Raw genomic sequence first — 23,028 nt, 5'->3', positions numbered from 1 at the left:
TATCACAGACTTTAGAGAGAAATATTAGAAACTTAATAGGAAAAATCTGGGATATAATATCCTTTACATTAGATCTCATCCTGGTTTCTGAATGTCCAAGACTGCAATAAGCCTGAATTATGATTAATATTTTGCCAGTCTGCTTTCAGCATTAAATAACTTTAATACATAACATCCTGAAGATTAAAAAGTTTCATGTTCCCACTGAGCCTGTCATTTACAGCCAAATAAATTAGTCTCATCTTTCCTAAATTTCAAGCATTGCATTCCAGCTTTGCCCAACATGTTTTTCTGATGAAAGTGTTTCACTCCAGACCCCTAATGTATCATGGAAAAGCTCAGCTCAGGTATACTCTAATTTCTGTGCTGTTAAAACTAAAGCAGACAATTTTTGAATCATCTTCTCCAACCACTTTAGATTAGTTGATATTCAGAAAATGTCTATATAGAAAAGAACAGCACAGCAGCCATTGGAAAACATGGCTGAAGATATTGCTGATAGCAGTGTGATCCTGAGTTCCGTATTACTTCCTTCCACGTTTTTGCTTCACGATACCCTCAAGCCAGATCTGTTCTATGAACTCCATGGAACTGTAAACCTAAAACTTCCTGAAAAGGAAGCAAGTAAATGAGATGCTCTAAGTAACCTAAAAATCTAAAAATCATAGCAAAAATAGAGAATCTGACTGCTTGAATTGTGCTGTTTTCATTATTTGTCAATTTTATTTTACCCTCAGTGCCAAACTTCCCCATTCTTTATGCAGACCACAAATATCACAATAAAGTGATTTTGTTTTCGCACATTTGCAAAAGGAAGCACATTTGCAAAGATCTAAAATCTGGATGTCTATATTATTTATTTTGTTGGAAATAGTTCCCGGGAGCAGCTGAACCAGCAAACTGGGAAGGATGGTAGCTCACAAGAAGTTTGGTGAACTCCTCATCTGGTATAGCTGCAGCAGGAAGAAGATCTGCCTGTATTCTTTAAGGCTAAACTCTGATAAGAGCAGAAGGCAGGTTCTTGTAGCATCCCAATGTCAAGGGCATATATGCTGATCAGAAATACGGTAAAAAAATTTATTAACAGATATAATTTGGATATTAACAAATATAATATGGATATGCAAGCATAAGGAACATGTACTGCAGAGGAAAGTGTGTGAGACGGGAAGTATCTCAACACAAATATTCACTTTATTGCTTATGAACATGCACATTATATATATATGGAGGTGTCTCCTAAAACTGTTTCAAACCCAGTTGCCTTGCTGGATCCAATTACACAGCTCTTACCCTCTGATGTATCCAGAGAAGAACAGAGCACTTGAACAATAAAAGCAGAAGATGATGCTGAAATGTCCAAAAATATCACCTGTCAATAACTACTTCTCTCTGCACAGGCTATTTTTCCTCAGGCTGACCCCACCTGCAGCTCTGGGATCCTCAGCATGAGACACACAAGGACCTATTAGAGTGGGCCCAGAGGAGGCGATACAGATGCTCCAAGGGTGGGAGCCCCTCTGCTCTGGAGCCAGGCTGGGAGAGCTGGGGGTGCTCACCTGGAGAGGAGAAGGTTCTGGGGAAAACGTAGTGTGGCTTTTCAATACATAAAGGGTGCTTAACAAAAGACAGAAAGTGACTTTTTACATGGACAGACAGCAATGACAAGGGGAATGGATTTAAGCTGGAAAGGGGAAGATTTAGATTAAATGCTAGGAAGTAAGTCTTCCCTGTGAGGGTGGAGAGGCCCTGGCACAGATTGCCCAGAGAAGCTGTGGCTGCCCCTGGATCCCTGGAAGTGTCCAAGGCCAGGCTGAGTGGGGCTTGGAGCTACTTGGGATAGTGGGAGGTGTTCCTGCCTTCTGGCAAGAGGATTGGAAAAAGATGGTTTTAAAAGATTCCTTTCAACCCAAAACATTCCATAGTTCTGATTCCAGACAGGAGCCCATAGCTGTGCCTGATATGAGGCCTACTACATTAAAGCAGAGCTTTAATTGGCTCCAGCTGCCTCAGAACCCAAGAGGCCAAGCAATGCTAACAGTTGATATCAAGTGTGAGAGTCTGCACATTCCTCCTTATTTAAACAGCTGCCCAAGAGGAATTCTGCCTAGTTCACTGGGAATACTTTTCACCATTCCATTCAAAGACTGGCATAATTTCTAAGGAAACCTCCAAAAAGTAACAAACAAAAGCAATTCACTGTTAATAGACCTAAACTGGTTAAAGATTTCCAACATAAGGTAGGATTCACTGCCTTACACTGACTACATCTCCCATCAGGTTAAAGACAAGGACTGACAAACTCAAAGAACACAAATGGAAAGCCCTTGTAATTCAGAAAAGTGAGCAACAAAAGGGTCTTATTGCCCCTGAGAAGCTGTGCTACTCACATGTTTAATTCTAAGATGTTACATGCTACCAAAATCTTTGGAAGGAAATTTTAAATTAGAACTAAACAAAACAAAAACCAAAAAAACCCCAACCTCAAACAAATTATTGTACTTAATGTACAACTGAAGCCTCAAAGGTCACTTGACTCTAATAGTCACACTCTAATTCCCTGTGGCATTAGAAACCAAAGCATCATCCAGCCTGGTGCTACAATGAAGAGCACATGACTATTCCAGACGCCCCATATTTGCCTTCAACTATAAAGACTTCTTTTGTGCCAAGCTGATACAAGAAAAGGTATTTATAAATAATTTGCATAAGTCCTATAGGAATCACTTTGTGAATCTGTCTCATGCTGATAAATACAGCTGAGCTCCTACAAATAGCCCATTCAGGCACATGACTCACCACAGCTAAAGGAGTCGCTGTGAAGCTTAGTGGGGTACACAGAAAAGGAGTGAAATAGTTCCCTTCTCTGTTTACAGTTCTGCACAAGCGTGGGTGGTGTATTCTCAACACTCTGGCTGCTCTATTTTCCTCCTTTTCCCTTTCCTGACAGCAAAAGTCATCCTCCAGGACAAGCTGTAAATAGGGGGATTATAAGTCCCAATATAGACTTTCTGGTAAAGTAGAAAAAACAATGTGTATTTCTTCAAATGCACTATCAGTATACTAATAAAAAGGAAGAGTAAGAATCCAGGGGTGTCAGAAAAAAAACCCCAACAAACTATCACAGAAATAAAAAAGTGACTATTCGGGTTCTGCCTCAGTCAAACAGGAAATCCAGCATACAGTTCTGAAATGTAAGTTCAAAAAGTAACATTCTCCCAACCCACCCCCACTACCAGTCAATACTGTTCCAACCAAAAGTCTTCTGAGTGACTTCGTTATCTGTTTCCTTCCCCAGCGGAAAAGCCACCCCCCTCCCAGCTTGTTTTGCTGCAGATGGGAAACAACTAGAGATAAACAGCAGTTCAATGGGAAAAAAAAAGTACTTCAATCTCATCAGGATTTTTAGTGAAGTTGTGGCCTCTGCACAGTCTTGCGACAATATACAATAAAATCAATTCAGGGAAATTGAGCCATGCATCTCAAAGTCCTGTCATCACTACAAAACAGAAAAGAAACAAAATCAGATTAAAATGTTCAATATTTTCATAAATAAATTTAAAGAAATATGTTCCTTCTACAGCCCTTGTCAACCTGTATTTCACACTGTTAGCTCAGGAATCCTGATGGCAAAGAAAGCAATTTTCTGGTTATTTTTAGTAGAGCTGTTTATGGGAAATAGTCTGAGAAGCCAGCTGTTTTCCTCTAGGTGTTTTATTGGAATACTGAAACTGAATTCAGACATTGTTACAAATATCTATCTAAATGGGAAAATCACCACAGTAAGCTTTGGAGAATATTCTTACAACAAAGTTAATTTTTATAGGGATACTTCTAACTATTATATGGCACAAATACGTGAACTGCATATTTTTGCCCAGTCATTTAGAGGACAGAGTAAATGTTCCACCCCAGTTCTTGGCTAGTGTACAAGAAGACAACAAGACTCTTCTAAGGGCAAGGAAGACATATGTAGCACACTGGAACACTGCTTTTAAAAGTCCAAGTTTGATTAAGCTGTTATAGACAAAATCCATTCAAGCAAACCTTGGGGTTTTCATACATCATCATCTTCACAAAAGCAGCATTCATCAAAATTTGAAATGCACCATCCTATGTAAACTCAGTTTTTTGGATTATTACGATTTCTTCAGCCTTTGCTCTGGAGCTCCTACATTTATAATTTACACATCAAGCCATGCTAATATGAAATAAGAATGCTGGAAAATAACTTTCTCAGTTACATTTCTATTCTGGAGTTCTGTGACTCCTGCAGAACTGTAAAACTAATTGTATAAACTCTACAGTAATGTGCTTCCACCTCTGTTGCCTCTGTCATGTGTTTGTCTGTTCTTAATGTCAGTTCCTCTCTAAACTACAGCTAAGGATCTGAAGCAGAATGCACATTTTCACTCAAGAGCTCTGGCAACTGGCTCCTGTGATCTGTCAGTTTGAGGAGCTCTCAAACCCAGTCCCTCTACCTCACTCAGCCATTGGCACAGAACTGGGAAAGGAGATAAAGCCTCTTGCATGACTGGCTGCTCCTCTGAGCAGGGATCAGGCAAAGGGCTTGTGAAGGAAAATAGTCCTTCTAGCAAAAATAGTTTTATCTGGGGACCTGGAAGGAAGCCTTAGTGCTTTTCCCTGGTAGATAAATGCTCCATTAGATGGAACACGGAGATGTTAAGCCATTTAGGACAGTAATTTGCCATAAGTAATACAAAAGCAAGAAAGACAAAGTGAAATAATTTCATTAAAAGCTGGGTATTTGGAAAAACTTTTAAATATTGAAAATATTCCTACAGTGGGAATTAAGCTGCAAGACACAACATACCATCAGGTTTACTCTGTGTAACTGGTATTCCTGAACCCATATCTCTCTGCCAAGAGAGCCTCAAAAAAATACTGCAAGATAGTGGGAAGTAGGCACTTATTAATATTTCTATCTGTCCTTTAGAGGCACCTGTGACTGGTCACTGGTCCAAACAGCTCCTGCTCAAAATTCCACCTGCTTAAGGTTTTATGACTTTCTTCACACTTAAAAAAAATAAATTAACACTTTATGGATTCCCTGTGAAAGTGCGCATGAATTTCAAATAAGTTCTGAAAGGAAAACTGAAAAGGAAAACTGATTACATAAAGTCTTCTCATGAGCCAAACTAAGTAAGATGGGTTTCTTGATTTATATCAATACCCTCCTTCCTGCCAATTTTAAACCACAAGGAGATGAAGCTGGTCAACTCAGCTGCAGGAGGTGCAAGCATCACCTTTCCTCTTGATTTCCTACCTTCATAAGAAAATGGTCATCTATCATCCATTGAACAGTGGATTGGAAAGCAGTATCAGCATGTATCATCCTTATAAGACCTACAGGAAGATGTAGACATCCAAATTCTTTATAAGCATATCACAACTAGCATGCTCTGCTCCCAATACTCTGAAATACAAAATAAACACAGGAAGTTGTATCATCCTGGTTCCACAGATGGGGAACCAAGCCATCTCAGAGGAAAGTTTAAAAAACCTGATGTCATTCACAAAACAGAACCTAATCTACCACTCTCTTCTCTACCATGTGCCTCAGGACAAACTGAACTTGGAGACTGACACTGGAAACGAAGGGAAAATATTTTATTTGCAACAGCAAACCATTATTGTATGGATCAGTAATTTCTACAACTCAATGCGCTTCACATGGCCATATTCTCTCCAAATAAAACTTGTTTATTTATAACTAGGCTGAACCATAAAATAACTACCAGATTTACTGACAAAACCAAGGAGTGACTGTGTCCTTACAACTGTATCAACAACCTAAAACCCAGCCACAATACATTAGGCTTTTTTAACAGCAGAGTGGGGAAAGAGCAGTAAAGGGCTACTCCTCCTTCATAAGCACTTATTTCTCCTTATTTGTCCTCAGAGAGAGAAGTGCTTCACTCCAAACCCTCTCTGGACATGTCAGCAACTGTTACAAAGCACCTTCTAGGTAGAGACACAAGAGAACCAAGGATGCCAGACAGCTCCTGAAGGAATATTCATTCAGTGTTTGTATTACGAGGAGGCGGATTCAGCCTTCATTTTACTGACTCTCAGAATAGTACAAGTGTCACACCTTTAGGTAATGATTGATATTTTTCCTCCTACTTGTATGTTATTTCCCTCTTCTATGTGTTTATCTGTATACAACTTGTGTCTTTTCCCTCTTCTGTGTTTTTTTAATCTGTACGCAACTTATGTCTTTTCCATCTTCACTGCATTACTAGCACTCTTTGAAGAAAAAAACTTGATACAATGCACACTCAGGATGTGCTCTTTCATGGAAAATCAAGGACCAGGGCCAGGGGTCACACGATTGCCATGTATCCACGGAGACAGTGTTTGCAGGCACAGGCACTGTGGCTAACAGAAAAAAGCATGCAGCAACTGGGACTTGCTCTTGACTTCTCCTTGCCCATGAACTTTAGAAGATGGTGTCCAGATATGTTCTGGCAGTTCATGTATATTTATTTATTCCAGTCTTCCTTCATGAAGGGGTCATTTTGGCAGTGACATTCCTTTGTTATGGTGACAGTTAAGGAAGTGTGTAGGATAAAAAAGAGAAATTTTTTTTTGGTTAGTGAGGCATATTTGTCTCTTTTTGTTTATTTCAATCTGATTACATCCATGAATTTCTTTTAAAAAGCTGAAAAGTAGTTTTGTTTGACAGTAGGTACAGGAAGAGAGACTAGGCTGGAGCCCCTCTGCTCCAGAGCCAGGCTGGGAGAGCTGTGAATGTTCAGCCTCAAGAAGAGGAGACGGCTCCAGGGAGACCGCAGAGCCTCTTCCAGGGCCTAAAGGGGCTCCAGGAGAGCTGGTGAGGGACGGGACAAGGGAATGGCTTCAAACTGTCAGAGAGCAGGTTTAGATGAAAAATTAGGAAGAAAGTCCTCCCTGTGAGGGTGAGCAGGCTTTGGCACAGGGCGCCCAGAGATGTGGCTGCCTCATCCCTGGCTGTGTCCAAGGGCAGGTTGGACAGGCCTTGGGGAAACTTGGGATAGTGGGAGGTGTCCCTGTCCATGGCAGAGGGTGGAATGCAATGAGTTTTAAGGTTCCTTCCAACCCAAACCATCTTGGGATTGTATGGCTCTCTGATAATACAATAAACAGAGGGCAGAAAAGTAATCGTGGTTATCAATGCATTCTTCAAGGAATGGGCAGGTGTAACATAAAAAAGGAGGTGTAAAGGGATGCAGATTTCCCCTTGATCTAACATGGGTCTCCTGCATAACTAGAACAGTTATTTCACAACCTCACCTGTGAAATAACATTACTATTATTCATCAGTAATGTAACCACCAAAGAGATTGAGATTTTTTTCCTTTTTTTAGTTTTTTTTTCTGCAAATCACTTTGTGACTCCAGCTGCCTCAGAACCCAAGAGGCCAAGCAATGCTAACAGTTGATATCAAGTGTGAGAGTCTGCACATTCCTCCTTATTTAAACAGCTGCCCAAGAGGAATTCTGCCTAGTTCACTGGGAATACTTTTCACCATTCCATTCAAAGACTGGCATAATTTCTAAGGAAACCTCCAAAAAGTAACAAACAAAAGCAATTCACTGTTAATAGACCTAAACTGGTTAAAGATTTCCAACATAAGGTAGGATTCACTGCCTTACACTGACTACATCTCCCATCAGGTTAAAGACAAGGACTGACAAACTCAAAGAACACAAATGGAAAGCCCTTGTAATTCAGAAAAGTGAGCAACAAAAGGGTCTTATTGCCCCTGAGAAGCTGTGCTACTCACATGTTTAATTCTAAGATGTTACATGCTACCAAAATCTTTGGAAGGAAATTTTAAATTAGAACTAAACAAAACAAAAACCAAAAAAACCCCAACCTCAAACAAATTATTGTACTTAATGTACAACTGAAGCCTCAAAGGTCACTTGACTCTAATAGTCACACTCTAATTCCCTGTGGCATTAGAAACCAAAGCATCATCCAGCCTGGTGCTACAATGAAGAGCACATGACTATTCCAGACGCCCCATATTTGCCTTCAACTATAAAGACTTCTTTTGTGCCAAGCTGATACAAGAAAAGGTATTTATAAATAATTTGCATAAGTCCTATAGGAATCACTTTGTGAATCTGTCTCATGCTGATAAATACAGCTGAGCTCCTACAAATAGCCCATTCAGGCACATGACTCACCACAGCTAAAGGAGTCGCTGTGAAGCTTAGTGGGGTACACAGAAAAGGAGTGAAATAGTTCCCTTCTCTGTTTACAGTTCTGCACAAGCGTGGGTGGTGTATTCTCAACACTCTGGCTGCTCTATTTTCCTCCTTTTCCCTTTCCTGACAGCAAAAGTCATCCTCCAGGACAAGCTGTAAATAGGGGGATTATAAGTCCCAATATAGACTTTCTGGTAAAGTAGAAAAAACAATGTGTATTTCTTCAAATGCACTATCAGTATACTAATAAAAAGGAAGAGTAAGAATCCAGGGGTGTCAGAAAAAAAACCCCAACAAACTATCACAGAAATAAAAAAGTGACTATTCGGGTTCTGCCTCAGTCAAACAGGAAATCCAGCATACAGTTCTGAAATGTAAGTTCAAAAAGTAACATTCTCCCAACCCACCCCCACTACCAGTCAATACTGTTCCAACCAAAAGTCTTCTGAGTGACTTCGTTATCTGTTTCCTTCCCCAGCGGAAAAGCCACCCCCCTCCCAGCTTGTTTTGCTGCAGATGGGAAACAACTAGAGATAAACAGCAGTTCAATGGGAAAAAAAAAGTACTTCAATCTCATCAGGATTTTTAGTGAAGTTGTGGCCTCTGCACAGTCTTGCGACAATATACAATAAAATCAATTCAGGGAAATTGAGCCATGCATCTCAAAGTCCTGTCATCACTACAAAACAGAAAAGAAACAAAATCAGATTAAAATGTTCAATATTTTCATAAATAAATTTAAAGAAATATGTTCCTTCTACAGCCCTTGTCAACCTGTATTTCACACTGTTAGCTCAGGAATCCTGATGGCAAAGAAAGCAATTTTCTGGTTATTTTTAGTAGAGCTGTTTATGGGAAATAGTCTGAGAAGCCAGCTGTTTTCCTCTAGGTGTTTTATTGGAATACTGAAACTGAATTCAGACATTGTTACAAATATCTATCTAAATGGGAAAATCACCACAGTAAGCTTTGGAGAATATTCTTACAACAAAGTTAATTTTTATAGGGATACTTCTAACTATTATATGGCACAAATACGTGAACTGCATATTTTTGCCCAGTCATTTAGAGGACAGAGTAAATGTTCCACCCCAGTTCTTGGCTAGTGTACAAGAAGACAACAAGACTCTTCTAAGGGCAAGGAAAACATATGTAGCACACTGGAACACTGCTTTTAAAAGTCCAAGTTTGATTAAGCTGTTATAGACAAAATCCATTCAAGCAAACCTTGGGGTTTTCATACATCATCATCTTCACAAAAGCAGCATTCATCAAAATTTGAAATGCACCATCCTATGTAAACTCAGTTTTTTGGATTATTACGATTTCTTCAGCCTTTGCTCTGGAGCTCCTACATTTATAATTTACACATCAAGCCATGCTAATATGAAATAAGAATGCTGGAAAATAACTTTCTCAGTTACATTTCTATTCTGGAGTTCTGTGACTCCTGCAGAACTGTAAAACTAATTGTATAAACTCTACAGTAATGTGCTTCCACCTCTGTTGCCTCTGTCATGTGTTTGTCTGTTCTTAATGTCAGTTCCTCTCTAAACTACAGCTAAGGATCTGAAGCAGAATGCACATTTTCACTCAAGAGCTCTGGCAACTGGCTCCTGTGATCTGTCAGTTTGAGGAGCTCTCAAACCCAGTCCCTCTACCTCACTCAGCCATTGGCACAGAACTGGGAAAGGAGATAAAGCCTCTTGCATGACTGGCTGCTCCTCTGAGCAGGGATCAGGCAAAGGGCTTGTGAAGGAAAATAGTCCTTCTAGCAAAAATAGTTTTATCTGGGGACCTGGAAGGAAGCCTTAGTGCTTTTCCCTGGTAGATAAATGCTCCATTAGATGGAACACGGAGATGTTAAGCCATTTAGGACAGTAATTTGCCATAAGTAATACAAAAGCAAGAAAGACAAAGTGAAATAATTTCATTAAAAGCTGGGTATTTGGAAAAACTTTTAAATATTGAAAATATTCCTACAGTGGGAATTAAGCTGCAAGACACAACATACCATCAGGTTTACTCTGTGTAACTGGTATTCCTGAACCCATATCTCTCTGCCAAGAGAGCCTCAAAAAAATACTGCAAGATAGTGGGAAGTAGGCACTTATTAATATTTCTATTTGTCCTTTAGAGGCACCTGTGACTGGTCACTGGTCCAAACAGCTCCTGCTCAAAATTCCACCTGCTTAAGGTTTTATGACTTTCTTCACACTTAAAAAAAATAAATTAACACTTTATGGATTCCCTGTGAAAGTGCGCATGAATTTCAAATAAGTTCTGAAAGGAAAACTGAAAAGGAAAACTGATTACATAAAGTCTTCTCATGAGCCAAACTAAGTAAGATGGGTTTCTTGATTTATATCAATACCCTCCTTCCTGCCAATTTTAAACCACAAGGAGATGAAGCTGGTCAACTCAGCTGCAGGAGGTGCAAGCATCACCTTTCCTCTTGATTTCCTACCTTCATAAGAAAATGGTCATCTATCATCCATTGAACAGTGGATTGGAAAGCAGTATCAGCATGTATCATCCTTATAAGACCTACAGGAAGATGTAGACATCCAAATTCTTTATAAGCATATCACAACTAGCATGCTCTGCTCCCAATACTCTGAAATACAAAATAAACACAGGAAGTTGTATCATCCTGGTTCCACAGATGGGGAACCAAGCCATCTCAGAGGAAAGTTTAAAAAACCTGATGTCATTCACAAAACAGAACCTAATCTACCACTCTCTTCTCTACCATGTGCCTCAGGACAAACTGAACTTGGAGACTGACACTGGAAACGAAGGGAAAATATTTTATTTGCAACAGCAAACCATTATTGTATGGATCAGTAATTTCTACAACTCAATGCGCTTCACATGGCCATATTCTCTCCAAATAAAACTTGTTTATTTATAACTAGGCTGAACCATAAAATAACTACCAGATTTACTGACAAAACCAAGGAGTGACTGTGTCCTTACAACTGTATCAACAACCTAAAACCCAGCCACAATACATTAGGCTTTTTTAACAGCAGAGTGGGGAAAGAGCAGTAAAGGGCTACTCCTCCTTCATAAGCACTTATTTCTCCTTATTTGTCCTCAGAGAGAGAAGTGCTTCACTCCAAACCCTCTCTGGACATGTCAGCAACTGTTACAAAGCACCTTCTAGGTAGAGACACAAGAGAACCAAGGATGCCAGACAGCTCCTGAAGGAATATTCATTCAGTGTTTGTATTACGAGGAGGCGGATTCAGCCTTCATTTTACTGACTCTCAGAATAGTACAAGTGTCACACCTTTAGGTAATGATTGATATTTTTCCTCCTACTTGTATGTTATTTCCCTCTTCTATGTGTTTATCTGTATACAACTTGTGTCTTTTCCCTCTTCTGTGTTTTTTTAATCTGTACGCAACTTATGTCTTTTCCATCTTCACTGCATTACTAGCACTCTTTGAAGAAAAAAACTTGATACAATGCACACTCAGGATGTGCTCTTTCATGGAAAATCAAGGACCAGGGCCAGGGGTCACACGATTGCCATGTATCCACGGAGACAGTGTTTGCAGGCACAGGCACTGTGGCTAACAGAAAAAAGCATGCAGCAACTGGGACTTGCTCTTGACTTCTCCTTGCCCATGAACTTTAGAAGATGGTGTCCAGATATGTTCTGGCAGTTCATGTATATTTATTTATTCCAGTCTTCCTTCATGAAGGGGTCATTTTGGCAGTGACATTCCTTTGTTATGGTGACAGTTAAGGAAGTGTGTAGGATAAAAAAGAGAAATTTTTTTTTGGTTAGTGAGGCATATTTGTCTCTTTTTGTTTATTTCAATCTGATTACATCCATGAATTTCTTTTAAAAAGCTGAAAAGTAGTTTTGTTTGACAGTAGGTACAGGAAGAGAGACTAGGCTGGAGCCCCTCTGCTCCAGAGCCAGGCTGGGAGAGCTGTGAATGTTCAGCCTCAAGAAGAGGAGACGGCTCCAGGGAGACCGCAGAGCCTCTTCCAGGGCCTAAAGGGGCTCCAGGAGAGCTGGTGAGGGACGGGACAAGGGAATGGCTTCAAACTGTCAGAGAGCAGGTTTAGATGAAAAATTAGGAAGAAAGTCCTCCCTGTGAGGGTGAGCAGGCTTTGGCACAGGGCGCCCAGAGATGTGGCTGCCTCATCCCTGGCTGTGTCCAAGGGCAGGTTGGACAGGCCTTGGGGAAACTTGGGATAGTGGGAGGTGTCCCTGTCCATGGCAGAGGGTGGAATGCAATGAGTTTTAAGGTTCCTTCCAACCCAAACCATCTTGGGATCGTATGGCTCTCTGATAATACAATAAACAGAGGGCAGAAAAGTAATCGTGGTTATCAATGCATTCTTCAAGGAATGGGCAGGTGTAACATAAAAAAGGAGGTGTAAAGGGATGCAGATTTCCCCTTGATCTAACATGGGTCTCCTGCATAACTAGAACAGTTATTTCACAACCTCACCTGTGAAATAACATTACTATTATTCATCAGTAATGTAACCACCAAAGAGATTGAGATTTTTTTCCTTTTTTTAGTTTTTTTTTCTGCAAATCACTTTGTGACATCTGAATGGAAATGCTAGACAAGTGCAGTGTTATTACTCTAATATTACCTACCTTTTAGGGAACTTAGTACTGTGCTTAAAGTTATGAGGACAATAAAAACTTTGCCTTCAAGAGCTTCTGAAGGCATGACATTACTACTGCCTCATAATACCTTTTTCCAGCAGGAAAACATAGGACCATAAAGTTCCATTTATTTCACCTTCCCTTTTAAGATTCTATACAATGCTTTTTATTATTTCTGTAAGATATTTAGCTATTCATCATCTTTGCAGTTTACACAGTTGCCTGCCTTAATAAATATTTTAAATTTCAGAATAAGAGTATATATTGTGAAAAAAAATTTTTTGAAATTATTATTATTATCATCATTAATACAGCTGTTTTCTCTTTTGGCAATGGGAGAAAGAAAAAGGACATCTGTGTAAGTGATTCAAATGATTGGGAGAAAAAACCCAAGGTGAAATACAGGTCAGTGGGTGTAGGAAATTTTAATTAAGTGAACATATTAAAACTTAATATTGAGCCTCTGTTTAAGGCACTCTCTTTGAATGTATCATAAGGCCCAAATATGCCTTCAAAAACACATCCAGCACATCATAATAGTGATAGAAAGGCTCTACAGACTTATGAGTGAGTCTGTATAGTAAATGTTGAAATTCTATGGCATTTTGCCACTGCAGAAATTCAAGAGAATAACTCATTAAAAATAACTCTGCCATTCTGTTTGCAGGTTTTGTTCTGGTTATTGGACTGGTGACGTTCTACCGTATCGGACCATACACCAACCTCTCATGGTCCTGCTACCTGAACATTGGAGCCTGCCTCTTGGCCACCCTGGCAGCTGCCATTCTCATCTGGAACATCCTGCACAGGCGTGAGGACTGCATGGCACCCCGGGTCATCGTCATCAGCCGCACCCTGACCGCTCGCTTTCGCCAGGGCTTGGAAAATGACTATGTTGAGTCACCATGCTGAAAGAGCACACTTGAAAGGTGAAAGATCTCCAAGGAGATCTGCATTGGAGTTATTTTCTATAAATATATGCTATAATTTAAGGGTTGAAAGACATAACAATGTTCACTTGAGTGGGCAGAGGCCCTCAATCATTATTCAGATGGGCTCCATCTATATACATATGTATAAAACACATAATTTTATATATATATATATATAAATATATAAATATATAAAATATTATATTGCACTCTCCTTCTGCTGTACAGCACAGAATTGTTGGGTTGGCTGCATGGCAGCAGGGTCAGCTGGAAAAGATACCAAGTGTGTGCAATGAGAATACAGGAAAGAGGGAACAAAACACATTTTCTCTGTCTGCATCAAGTTCTTCTGCTCCTTAAAAATAAAACAAAAAGCTATAGGAGACCAATGGCAATAGCTTGGGAGTTAACAGGCAATCTGCGAAAGCAGAAAACTCACTATAGATTAAGTGACGGGTTTAAAAGCTGTCTAAATTTCATGACTTCTAGTCCTTCTATTCACCTCTTTACAAGGAACAGATTCTCATTAGCTGCAACACCTGCTCCCAGTCCCAGAACAGACCAGAGAGTAAAAAGCAAAAGCAACTCTAACTCTAACTCCCTCTCATGTAAGGAAAGGGATTGTAGAAGAATTAAGTTGCATTTTTTTTCAGACATTTCTTTTGTATCCTGAGACACAGGTTTGCTAGTGTCCTTTGCGTAGACAGACATTAAAAATGAGAAGGGTACACAGCTAGAACAGGCTACACATGCTGCTGAAAAAATGTTTCAATATTACACTGAGGGAAAATGTCCACAGGAGGCTCCCTAAGAATCAGATATGTGATTAAAATACATTGTTGGGAACAATTACAAGAAAGAAATATTCCAGCCCAAATTAGCTTATTTTCTCTCCAGCTAGTTACAACATTTGCTGTAGCATTAGAAGGCTATGACAGGACACCAGCTCTGCCCAGCAATGCTCAGAGCCACATAACACAGGGAATATTGGAGAATAGAGCTGCCACTCAAGCATCCAGACTGAAGAATAAGACAAATATACAGGACTTCAGGACTTTGAGATTTAAAAACAACCTGCCTGATAACGTAATATGATAATGAAGTGAAAAATTAATGCCTTTAGAATTAGGTATAGTGTTTATAAGCCTTACCCTGAGAAGCACGTGGCCTCACAAAAGTCATATGCATATAATTTTCAGAAAGAAAAACAACACATCAAAAACTATTATACAGGAGTATGTGGGATACAGGAACCTGAGGCAATGACAGGTGTGTAAGTACTCTCAGAATGCTGCTCTAAGCAAAATTAGTGATAGGTTTGAGGGACCATGAGCTGTGAGTGTTACAAATTCCTTAGGACTATTGTGTTGCTCCCAGCTGAGTACAGTGCTTTGCTTCTTTATCACTATTGCTACACTTTGTTAAAATGTGATCATCAAGCTGGTTCTTGAGTTCTGTTCTGCACTCAGTTTGGATGTGATAAGAAACTCAACCCCGACCGCTGATTTGCACCATGTTCCAAATGAGCAACTCTCCACAGAGACTGATGCTCTAGAACAACTGCACTGCTCTAGACTGTCAGGGGAAACACCATAAAGCTGACAAAGAGTTTCTTCTAGCAGTAGGTTTGTAAAAACCAACTAAGATTAGTATTCATTTGCCTGCATTAATTTTCTGGAAAAAAAAAGAATTCCAGAAATAATATGTTATGATTAAATGCAGTGGTTTTTAAAATAAAATATTGGAGTATTTAAGAGACATTATATTATTTCCTCTAATATTGCAATATCCATATTATAATAATGTACATGTGAATTTAAAAATCAGCTATGTGGTTGGTAAATCTGTAACACTCAGTATTGGTGTGATTATTTTAGATGTATAAATAAAATTGTGAAGGTTCATTTTCTTCTAGTGATGACGTTTTTGCTATTTAGACACAGCATAAGGTTGCAGGTTATCAGTAATTCTTTCTCTTTTAGCAAAAAATAATCTACAATGTATTATAGACAAAGAATGAGCAGAGAATGCTTAGAATCTGTGAGATAAAGATGTTTCACCTGGTTAAAAATGAAAGGGAGAATGAAATCAGAGAGGGAAAAGGTAAGGAGAATCTAGAAGGATTTACACTTCATACAAACTTTTAACAAAAATAAACTGCACCCACAACGAAATAGATGCAAATAGTTCTGATACCTTTTTATCAGCTTGATGGATTTGAAGGCCTCATCCATGTCTCCAGCAGTGAGATAGTAGCTGAAGTTCAGCATGGCATCCTGGGTGGTCTTATCACAGTCTCCCAGTCCAGTGAAATCTCTCATGGGTCTTCTTGCAGCCATCTGAGAGACTGTTCCTGAGCCAGACTCTGATGCTCCCTTCTCAGCTTCTCCCAGCTAAAAGGAGAAGGTTGTCACATACGTATCAAGCAGGTTGAAACTTACTCCTTTGTACATGGAATTAATTACATTTTCCCACTGCAGTCTAAGTTTTTTATATCTGCAGGACCATAAACAATAGCATCAATAGTTACAAAGTTTCAGAGCTTTCTAGAAAATGCCACAAAATATGGAATATCATAGAAGAGATTCGCATATTGCAGTGAACAATCACAGCATGCTAGTGATCACTGGAGATTGGTAATATACCACAGAAAGGTAACGTCCTTTTATTACATTCATTATTATTTTTATATATATAAACATGTCTATTAATAGTACTACTATTATAATAGCAACTGTTAAGTTCCCAAATTTCCGAAGATTTCAGATAAGCATCTCTCCAAGTTTAGTCTCTTCTCAAATATTAGTCTGCTGTTCTGAAAGTTAACTATACAGACCAAATTCTTTTATCCTTGCCTTCATGTAAATCTTATGAATACTGAACCTCAGGTTCAAACCCTTCCCCTTACAATTGGCAGTTCTAAAGCTTCAGGGGTACTTTCACCACCCACTGAAAGGCAACTCAAAGCAATTCAATCATTATGCAGAAAACCAATAAAGTCTCAATCCTCAATGTCAAATTATCTGTCTGGAGTGTAACAAGGAAACTTTCCCAAGCCAGGCACAGAGGAAGATCATCTGAGTCATGAAGGATGCCAAAGTCCATGTACACTCTACCCTAATTGGATAGCTACATAAGGTAACTAAATTTTAAGGCATACAGAAGCTAATAAAAGTTGTATTATATTATAATACAATGGAAGTCCTGGGTAAAGTAAAAGACAGAAATGAAAAGCACAAATCTGTTTGACTAGAACTTGAGGAATTTCTGGAATCAGGACAGTAAAGACATTATGGTGAATAAGGAGAAACCCTGGAATGAAACCTGGTCAACAAGGCTTGTTGTATCAACTTGATTTACTGTATTTACAGCAGACTCTGCTCTTTTACTAAATTAGGTTTCCCAAATGAATACAAGTGATGTAAAAAGTGACATCATCAGAAAGAGACAACCACCTACCAAGAAAATGGAAGCAAGAGAGGAGCAGAGGATGAAGGAAGAGCACCAAAGCAATGCAGATACTTACAGGTTTATAGATACATCCCCTTCGAAAACACAACTAATGGCAGCAACAATCCATACAAAGTCAAAAAAAAAGGAAACAATATCAAAGTAAAATAGCATGAGACATGATGGAGAAATGTTAAAAAGAAAGATTGGAAAATGCAGCATATCACATTGGATCTTTCAATTTAAAGGAAAAAGGAAAGTAAAACACAGTGTAACACTAAAAGTTCAGTCTGCACAGGAAGACTGACAACAGACAGTGCTTTGAAGAAAATGAATTGCAAATGCTGTTCTGAATCTGAACATAATAAGTAGATACATTCTCCCTGTCTAACAGTGCTCCGAAACTACACAAGTAGAGATTAGAAAATCTTCTTAATATTAATTTCCTGTCGATTTTACAAACCTAAATACATTAGTATAGTAAATGGGCTCTGTGCACTCCCCCTACAAGACAGGAAAAGAGCAAATCCTCATCCTAAGAAGCACCAGGAAACTCAGGTCAGAACTTCACCAGAAACCAATTTGTAGGTGAAAGGCTGCAGCTTGCCCAGTATGCATGGAATTATGTAGAGTATTATTTACCTGAGATGCAAACAATTTTGGATTGAAATCAAGTTTTAGAATTTAGAGCCTGCATTCTTGGCATTTGCAGCACATAGGCACTTGTTGATGGTGCAAGATGACTATTCTTGCTCTCTTAGTTATTCCTGCAAGGAAGTAGGATGCTTCTGCCAAAGCCAGTACGAAATGTCCTGTCATATGGCCTAAATAAATCTCACACACACACCCCTTTTGTACTTGCAATAAACACAGTGACTAGATAAAGCAGAGTTTTTTCCACATCCCTTTTTCAATTGCATTACCTGGTAATTCCTGTTTCTTGTACACTTGTACATCATATTCAGTTTACAATACCCATAAAAAGCCATCTCACTACAAATTCCACAATTCTGTCAAGTTCATCTGCATCAGAATTATCTTTATGCCATTTCTACATGTGATGCATCCCCTGCCATTGGAATAGCTCTACCTACCCCAGACTCAATTTGGTTAAATTTGATCCCTGTACAGTGGAAAGTCTGAATTTTTGGGAAGGGAAAGACTTAGAGATTACCTCACCTTTTTTGCAAAGTAATAATGTGGCACCTCTATGCCGAGAAGAAGCTGGTAGGATGAAGGCAATGGAAAGCTGTCCTGCAGCAAAAGGCCATGCTCTTCAGTGCTGAAGAATGATATAATCCAAACATCCATCTGGAAAGGGAAGCGAAGCACTATTTTATTTTTATGCTGCAATATCCTTCTCTTTGTTTTTGTTTTCCATATTCACTTGGCAGAAGCTTCTCTTGACAATAGTATGACCTCTACATTCAGACACACAGCTGCTGGGAGGGCAGAGCCACACTCTTCCTCCCTGCAGCAAGCAGCCAGCACCTCGCTCTGCATTCCAGACTGCTCCTCCTGCACAGGGACCTCCACCTCTGCCTCTGCAACCAGCTTCACCCGCCAGAAAGAGAAAAGCCCCTGGCAGAGATGGCTGCTTCAGGCATCTCTCCGAGAGATCTGGCTCAGGGCAAAGAAACAGAATCACAGAATAAGAAAATCACAGAATGGTTTGGGTTGGAAGGGGCCTTAAAAAATATTTTTAAAAAAAACCATTATATTATTCCCATTGTAAGTTTATCAGTGACAGTTTTGAGTTCCCAGGAAATATATCATCCATGCAAAAATAGTTCCTCTAACAGTTTAAGTATTGACCTGAGTCAAGTTAAAATAACATTTATTTCCACCAGAAGTTAATCAGACTTGTCATTTACTAAGGCATAAGCAGACAGTAAAATGTTTTGTTGAATAAGGGGCAAAAAGTTGCATTCCTTTTATATCTTTTTTTCAACTTTACTTAGAAGCCAAGCATTTTTAAGTTTTTTACTTGAGTAATATTGGGTTCAATTGTTCTTCTCTTTGCTAGAAGACCCTAGCCAGGCCTTTTGAGACATCCCTATCCGTATCCCACTTCTCCTTTTTACTTTGATCTTTTCATGATTCTTCTAGGGTCATTTTAACCAACAAAAGACAAAAAGAGCTTTCTATATCTAATTTTATGAGATTAGTTAAAATAAGGCACAAATAAAAAACCTTGAGATTAAAACAGATGTGTCAAATCTATGCAATGTTTATGCAGGATAGGCAGTTCTGTACAAACAAAGTGGTAAGGAGCACTACAAGTAGAATAGCAGGGGAAGAAAGGAAGAATTGTTTGTATGATGAAAGAAATCTTTGATTAGATAATTGTTGATGAATAAAAATGAAATTTTCTTCTAATGTAAAAAAGACCACAACAGATAATTTGGGAAGTCCATAAAAATGCACAATATCTCTCCGGAAAAGCAGAAGATGGGAGGGACTGGGTAGAAGAGCATATTTCTCTGTTCACCTTAACAGTAGTATCCCTGTTAATCTATCAAGTTAATTCTTGCTGCTAAAAGTGTACTCAAGATAAAAAAATCAGCAATTTTTAAAGTTACAAACTTCTAGATTATCCATCCACCCAATAATGTCACCTGAAAAACTGCAGTCCAGATAGAAGCTTGCATTATAGTAATTCCCAAAATTCTATCACAGCTAAAGAAATCCCCTTTTTTTCTTCTTCACTGTATGCAAGCTTGGCCCAAGCCAGAGAGCTGCCATAGAGGGACTGCCCAAAGCACCGACAGCAAACACAGGGGTCACTACTCATTTTTGCATGTAGTAATATGTACTACCCACTCCTACATCTTTAATGAAGCACAAAGGATTTACTACTTGGACAGGGAGAACTCCGTGTAAAACAAGATGAAACAAATAAAAAAGACCATACTGTGCCCTCAACCTGGATTTTCTTTTGGTCTGGAGGTTGGAGGCCTGTTTCAGGAATTGCTTCACATACAAAAAGTCTTGGTTCACTCTGGTCCCAGAAATGGCAAGCAGGGATGTGACTGTGCAACTCTGGATACTCCGCTACAAACCTACCAAGAGACAAGAAAAAATGTAGAAAGGGAGACTAAGTAATTCCAGCCCATTCATTGCATGAGTGTAAATAAAGCCAAGGGATCATTCTCAGTTATTTATACTCTGTATTAGAATATTAACCAGATATATTTTCCTGACTCCTAACATTTTACACATGGCAACGACACTTCTAGTTTGGTCTGTTACACTGAGAGTGGGGACAGGACATAAAGCATTTCGGTAGAAAAAAAGTTGGTACCACCTATAAAAATAGGTACTCAAAATCTGCCTGCCCTGGGATTGCAGGTTCTACAGAAACCCTTGAACATCTACCTCAGTGCCTGCTGCTGTAACACAGCGGTTACCTCAGCTCTGTCTTCAAACCATGGAATCATTAAGATTGGAAGAGCCCTCTAAAATCACCAAGTCCAACCATGAACCCAGCACCACCACCACCACATTCACCACTAAACCATGTCCCAGAGTGCCACATTTGTACATTTTTTGAACACTTCCCAGGAAGGAAGTGTTCCCACCACTGCCATGGCCAGCCTGTTCCAATGCCTGACAATTCCACCTGAAGGCATTTTCCCTAATACCCAATCTAAATCTTTACTGGTACAACTTGAGGCCATTTCCTCTCATCCTATTGACTGTTACCTGGGAGAAGAGATCAACCACCACCTGACTACTGCATGTCAAGAATTCTAAGGCACTGTGGAACAGCACAAGGACTTCCCCTGCAGCCTTGGTGTCCTGGGTTGACTAGATGATGCTTTTATCCCCAATAGTCTTGTTCTGTTTATGCTGAATAATAAGTTTTGCACCTTTAACACTTGTTGCAGAGAGTGAAAGGGGAGAGAAGAAGCGTGCAGTTTTTCAGACACTGCACTCACTCCTCCATATTCCTGCCCCTGGACTGTGTTGTCTGTGGATGAACAGACAGCGGGACAGAGCTCTCCTTTGTTTCAGTTAGTTATAGCTAGCTGAGGGCAAAGAAGTTCCCTGGACTGTGGGTTTTTTTCTTTTTTCCCTTTTCTTTGGACCTCTTGAAACCTGCTCTGGACTGAACACCCAGGGGAGCACCGGCAGCTGCACCTGTGGCCCACCGGGCCGGGCCTGGCCCGTGACATTTCCAGCACTGGAGGGACTGATCAGAGACTGAGTGAGCTGAGCTGCAACCCGGGGAGGGACTTTCTCAGTTTGTCATCTCTTTTGGAGCAACAAGGGGTTTTATTGTTTAATATTGTTTAGGTTTTATTGTTTAATAATCAGTTTTTTCCACTTTTCTCCAAGGAGGTATTTTCTCCCAAACCAGTGGGGGAGAAGGGTCAATTGAATCTGCTTTTCTAGAGGAACCCCTCTCGGGGCTCTCTCCCAAATTTGCCCTGAACCAGAACACTTGGGAAAGCCAGTCTCTGTCAGCAGTTAAAATAATAACATCTTACTGCCTCCTTCGGGCATTTCAATACTACTTCAGTGCCAGCTGTGTCAAGACTCCAGACATACAGAATCACACTATTTTAGCAATGGCTTAGTATTCATTCTTCTGAAAAAATGTCAAATTATTTAAAAGAAAAACCAAAGACACCATTAAAGTATTTTCTCATTTGCTGTCACCACTGAAAGGTGGAAGTTGTGGGGAGGACTGGAGTAGGGCTAGAGGGCAAATTGAAAGAGACATTCAAAGAGGTGCAGAAATGGCCTAAGTCCTCTCCCTGCCATGGAATTCAAAATCAGTAAATTGCAAATCAAAAAAAGAATTTGTGTAAAAAAAACTGGGAGTGTTTAGATTTTGCCTCAGGGGGCGGGAAGAGAAGCAGAAGAGGTGTAGATTATTATCACTTTCTGCTGAGTTGACTCACTCTAATTTGAAGATGCTTCAAAAGGACGCACAGATAAATTATTCACACAGACAGTATTTAACACTCAAACAGTAAAACAGTATTCCTGGCTTGGGTTGGCTTCTGTTGGGCTATACAAGATACTGCACTTGGAAACAACTTCCTCACTTAACTCTTGACAACACTACCCCATAACTAACCAGGACGTAAGGCCCCAGATTTGCATTGGCCTTAGTTTTTGATGAGCTGGGTAGTTTCTTATGGCTTTCAGTGGTAAGGAGAGTAATTCCTTTTCTTTGCTTGTAATACCCATAGCAGATAGTAGCTAAAAAAGCAATCCATCTGTTCCAATGCTGGTTTTTCTTAAGAAAAATACAGTCAGAAAAATTATTGTAAAATCAAATGGGAATTTGTACTCTAATATTACACCATACTTTCACAAGCATTCCCACTTCATTGCATTGTGCTGCTAGGATTTCTAATGCACTTCCTACAGCACAGTTTGCATGGACAGAAAGGCATCAGCTCTAAATAGATATGTCATGAGTTTTTACCCACACAAACTCAATTTTTATTATATTTTAAAAATACCTTTATTCCTACAAGGACCTTCAGAATGTCCTCTTCTCAGTTCCCTATTATGTAAAGTCTTCAAGGAAGGGTAGCTTTCCAAGATTTTTTTTTAAATTTAAAGATCTGGATCCTGATTCCAATCATGTATTCCTCTGTATAAAACTCCCAACACCAAATCATCCTCTCCTCAGAGATCTCTAGCTTGATATGGCTTCTAAAGTGCTAGTAGTTCTCCCTGAATTTCTCTTCTATGAATTTGTCCAGTATCTCCATAAGCACTTCCTTCATCTTCTCTACTGACTTTGCAAGGAGTTCCTTGGCT

The 23,028-nt window shown here is 39.4% G+C and overlaps 2 protein-coding genes across 2 annotated transcripts in view; one reads left to right on the top strand and one right to left on the bottom strand.

The window, feature by feature from the left end:
* Positions 1–15,698, top strand: part of TMEM204 (transmembrane protein 204) — a 33,209-nt gene extending 17,511 nt beyond the window's left edge. The window contains exon 3 of the mRNA XM_005425190.3: positions 13,530–15,698. Within this exon, the coding sequence (XP_005425247.1) occupies positions 13,530–13,774 (245 nt within the window). The 3' untranslated portion in view covers positions 13,775–15,698. The remainder of the gene's footprint in view (positions 1–13,529) is intronic.
* The window catches only part of IFT140 (intraflagellar transport 140), a 94,235-nt gene that overhangs the window by 33,658 nt on the left and 37,549 nt on the right, over positions 1–23,028 (bottom strand). Inside the window, exons 16-18 of the mRNA XM_005425191.3 lie at positions 20,159–20,306; positions 18,424–18,555; positions 15,991–16,187 (exon numbers count right to left, since the gene is read on the bottom strand). Of these exons, the coding sequence (XP_005425248.2) occupies positions 15,991–16,187; positions 18,424–18,555; positions 20,159–20,306 (477 nt within the window). The remainder of the gene's footprint in view (positions 1–15,990; positions 16,188–18,423; positions 18,556–20,158; positions 20,307–23,028) is intronic.

Source organism: Geospiza fortis, unplaced genomic scaffold, assembly GCF_000277835.1.
Source record: "Geospiza fortis unplaced genomic scaffold, GeoFor_1.0 scaffold114, whole genome shotgun sequence".
In the NCBI taxonomy this organism is placed as follows: domain Eukaryota; kingdom Metazoa; phylum Chordata; class Aves; order Passeriformes; family Thraupidae; genus Geospiza; species Geospiza fortis.
Note: the sequence above shows the minus strand (reverse complement) of the source record. Positions and strands in the feature narration are given on the sequence as shown.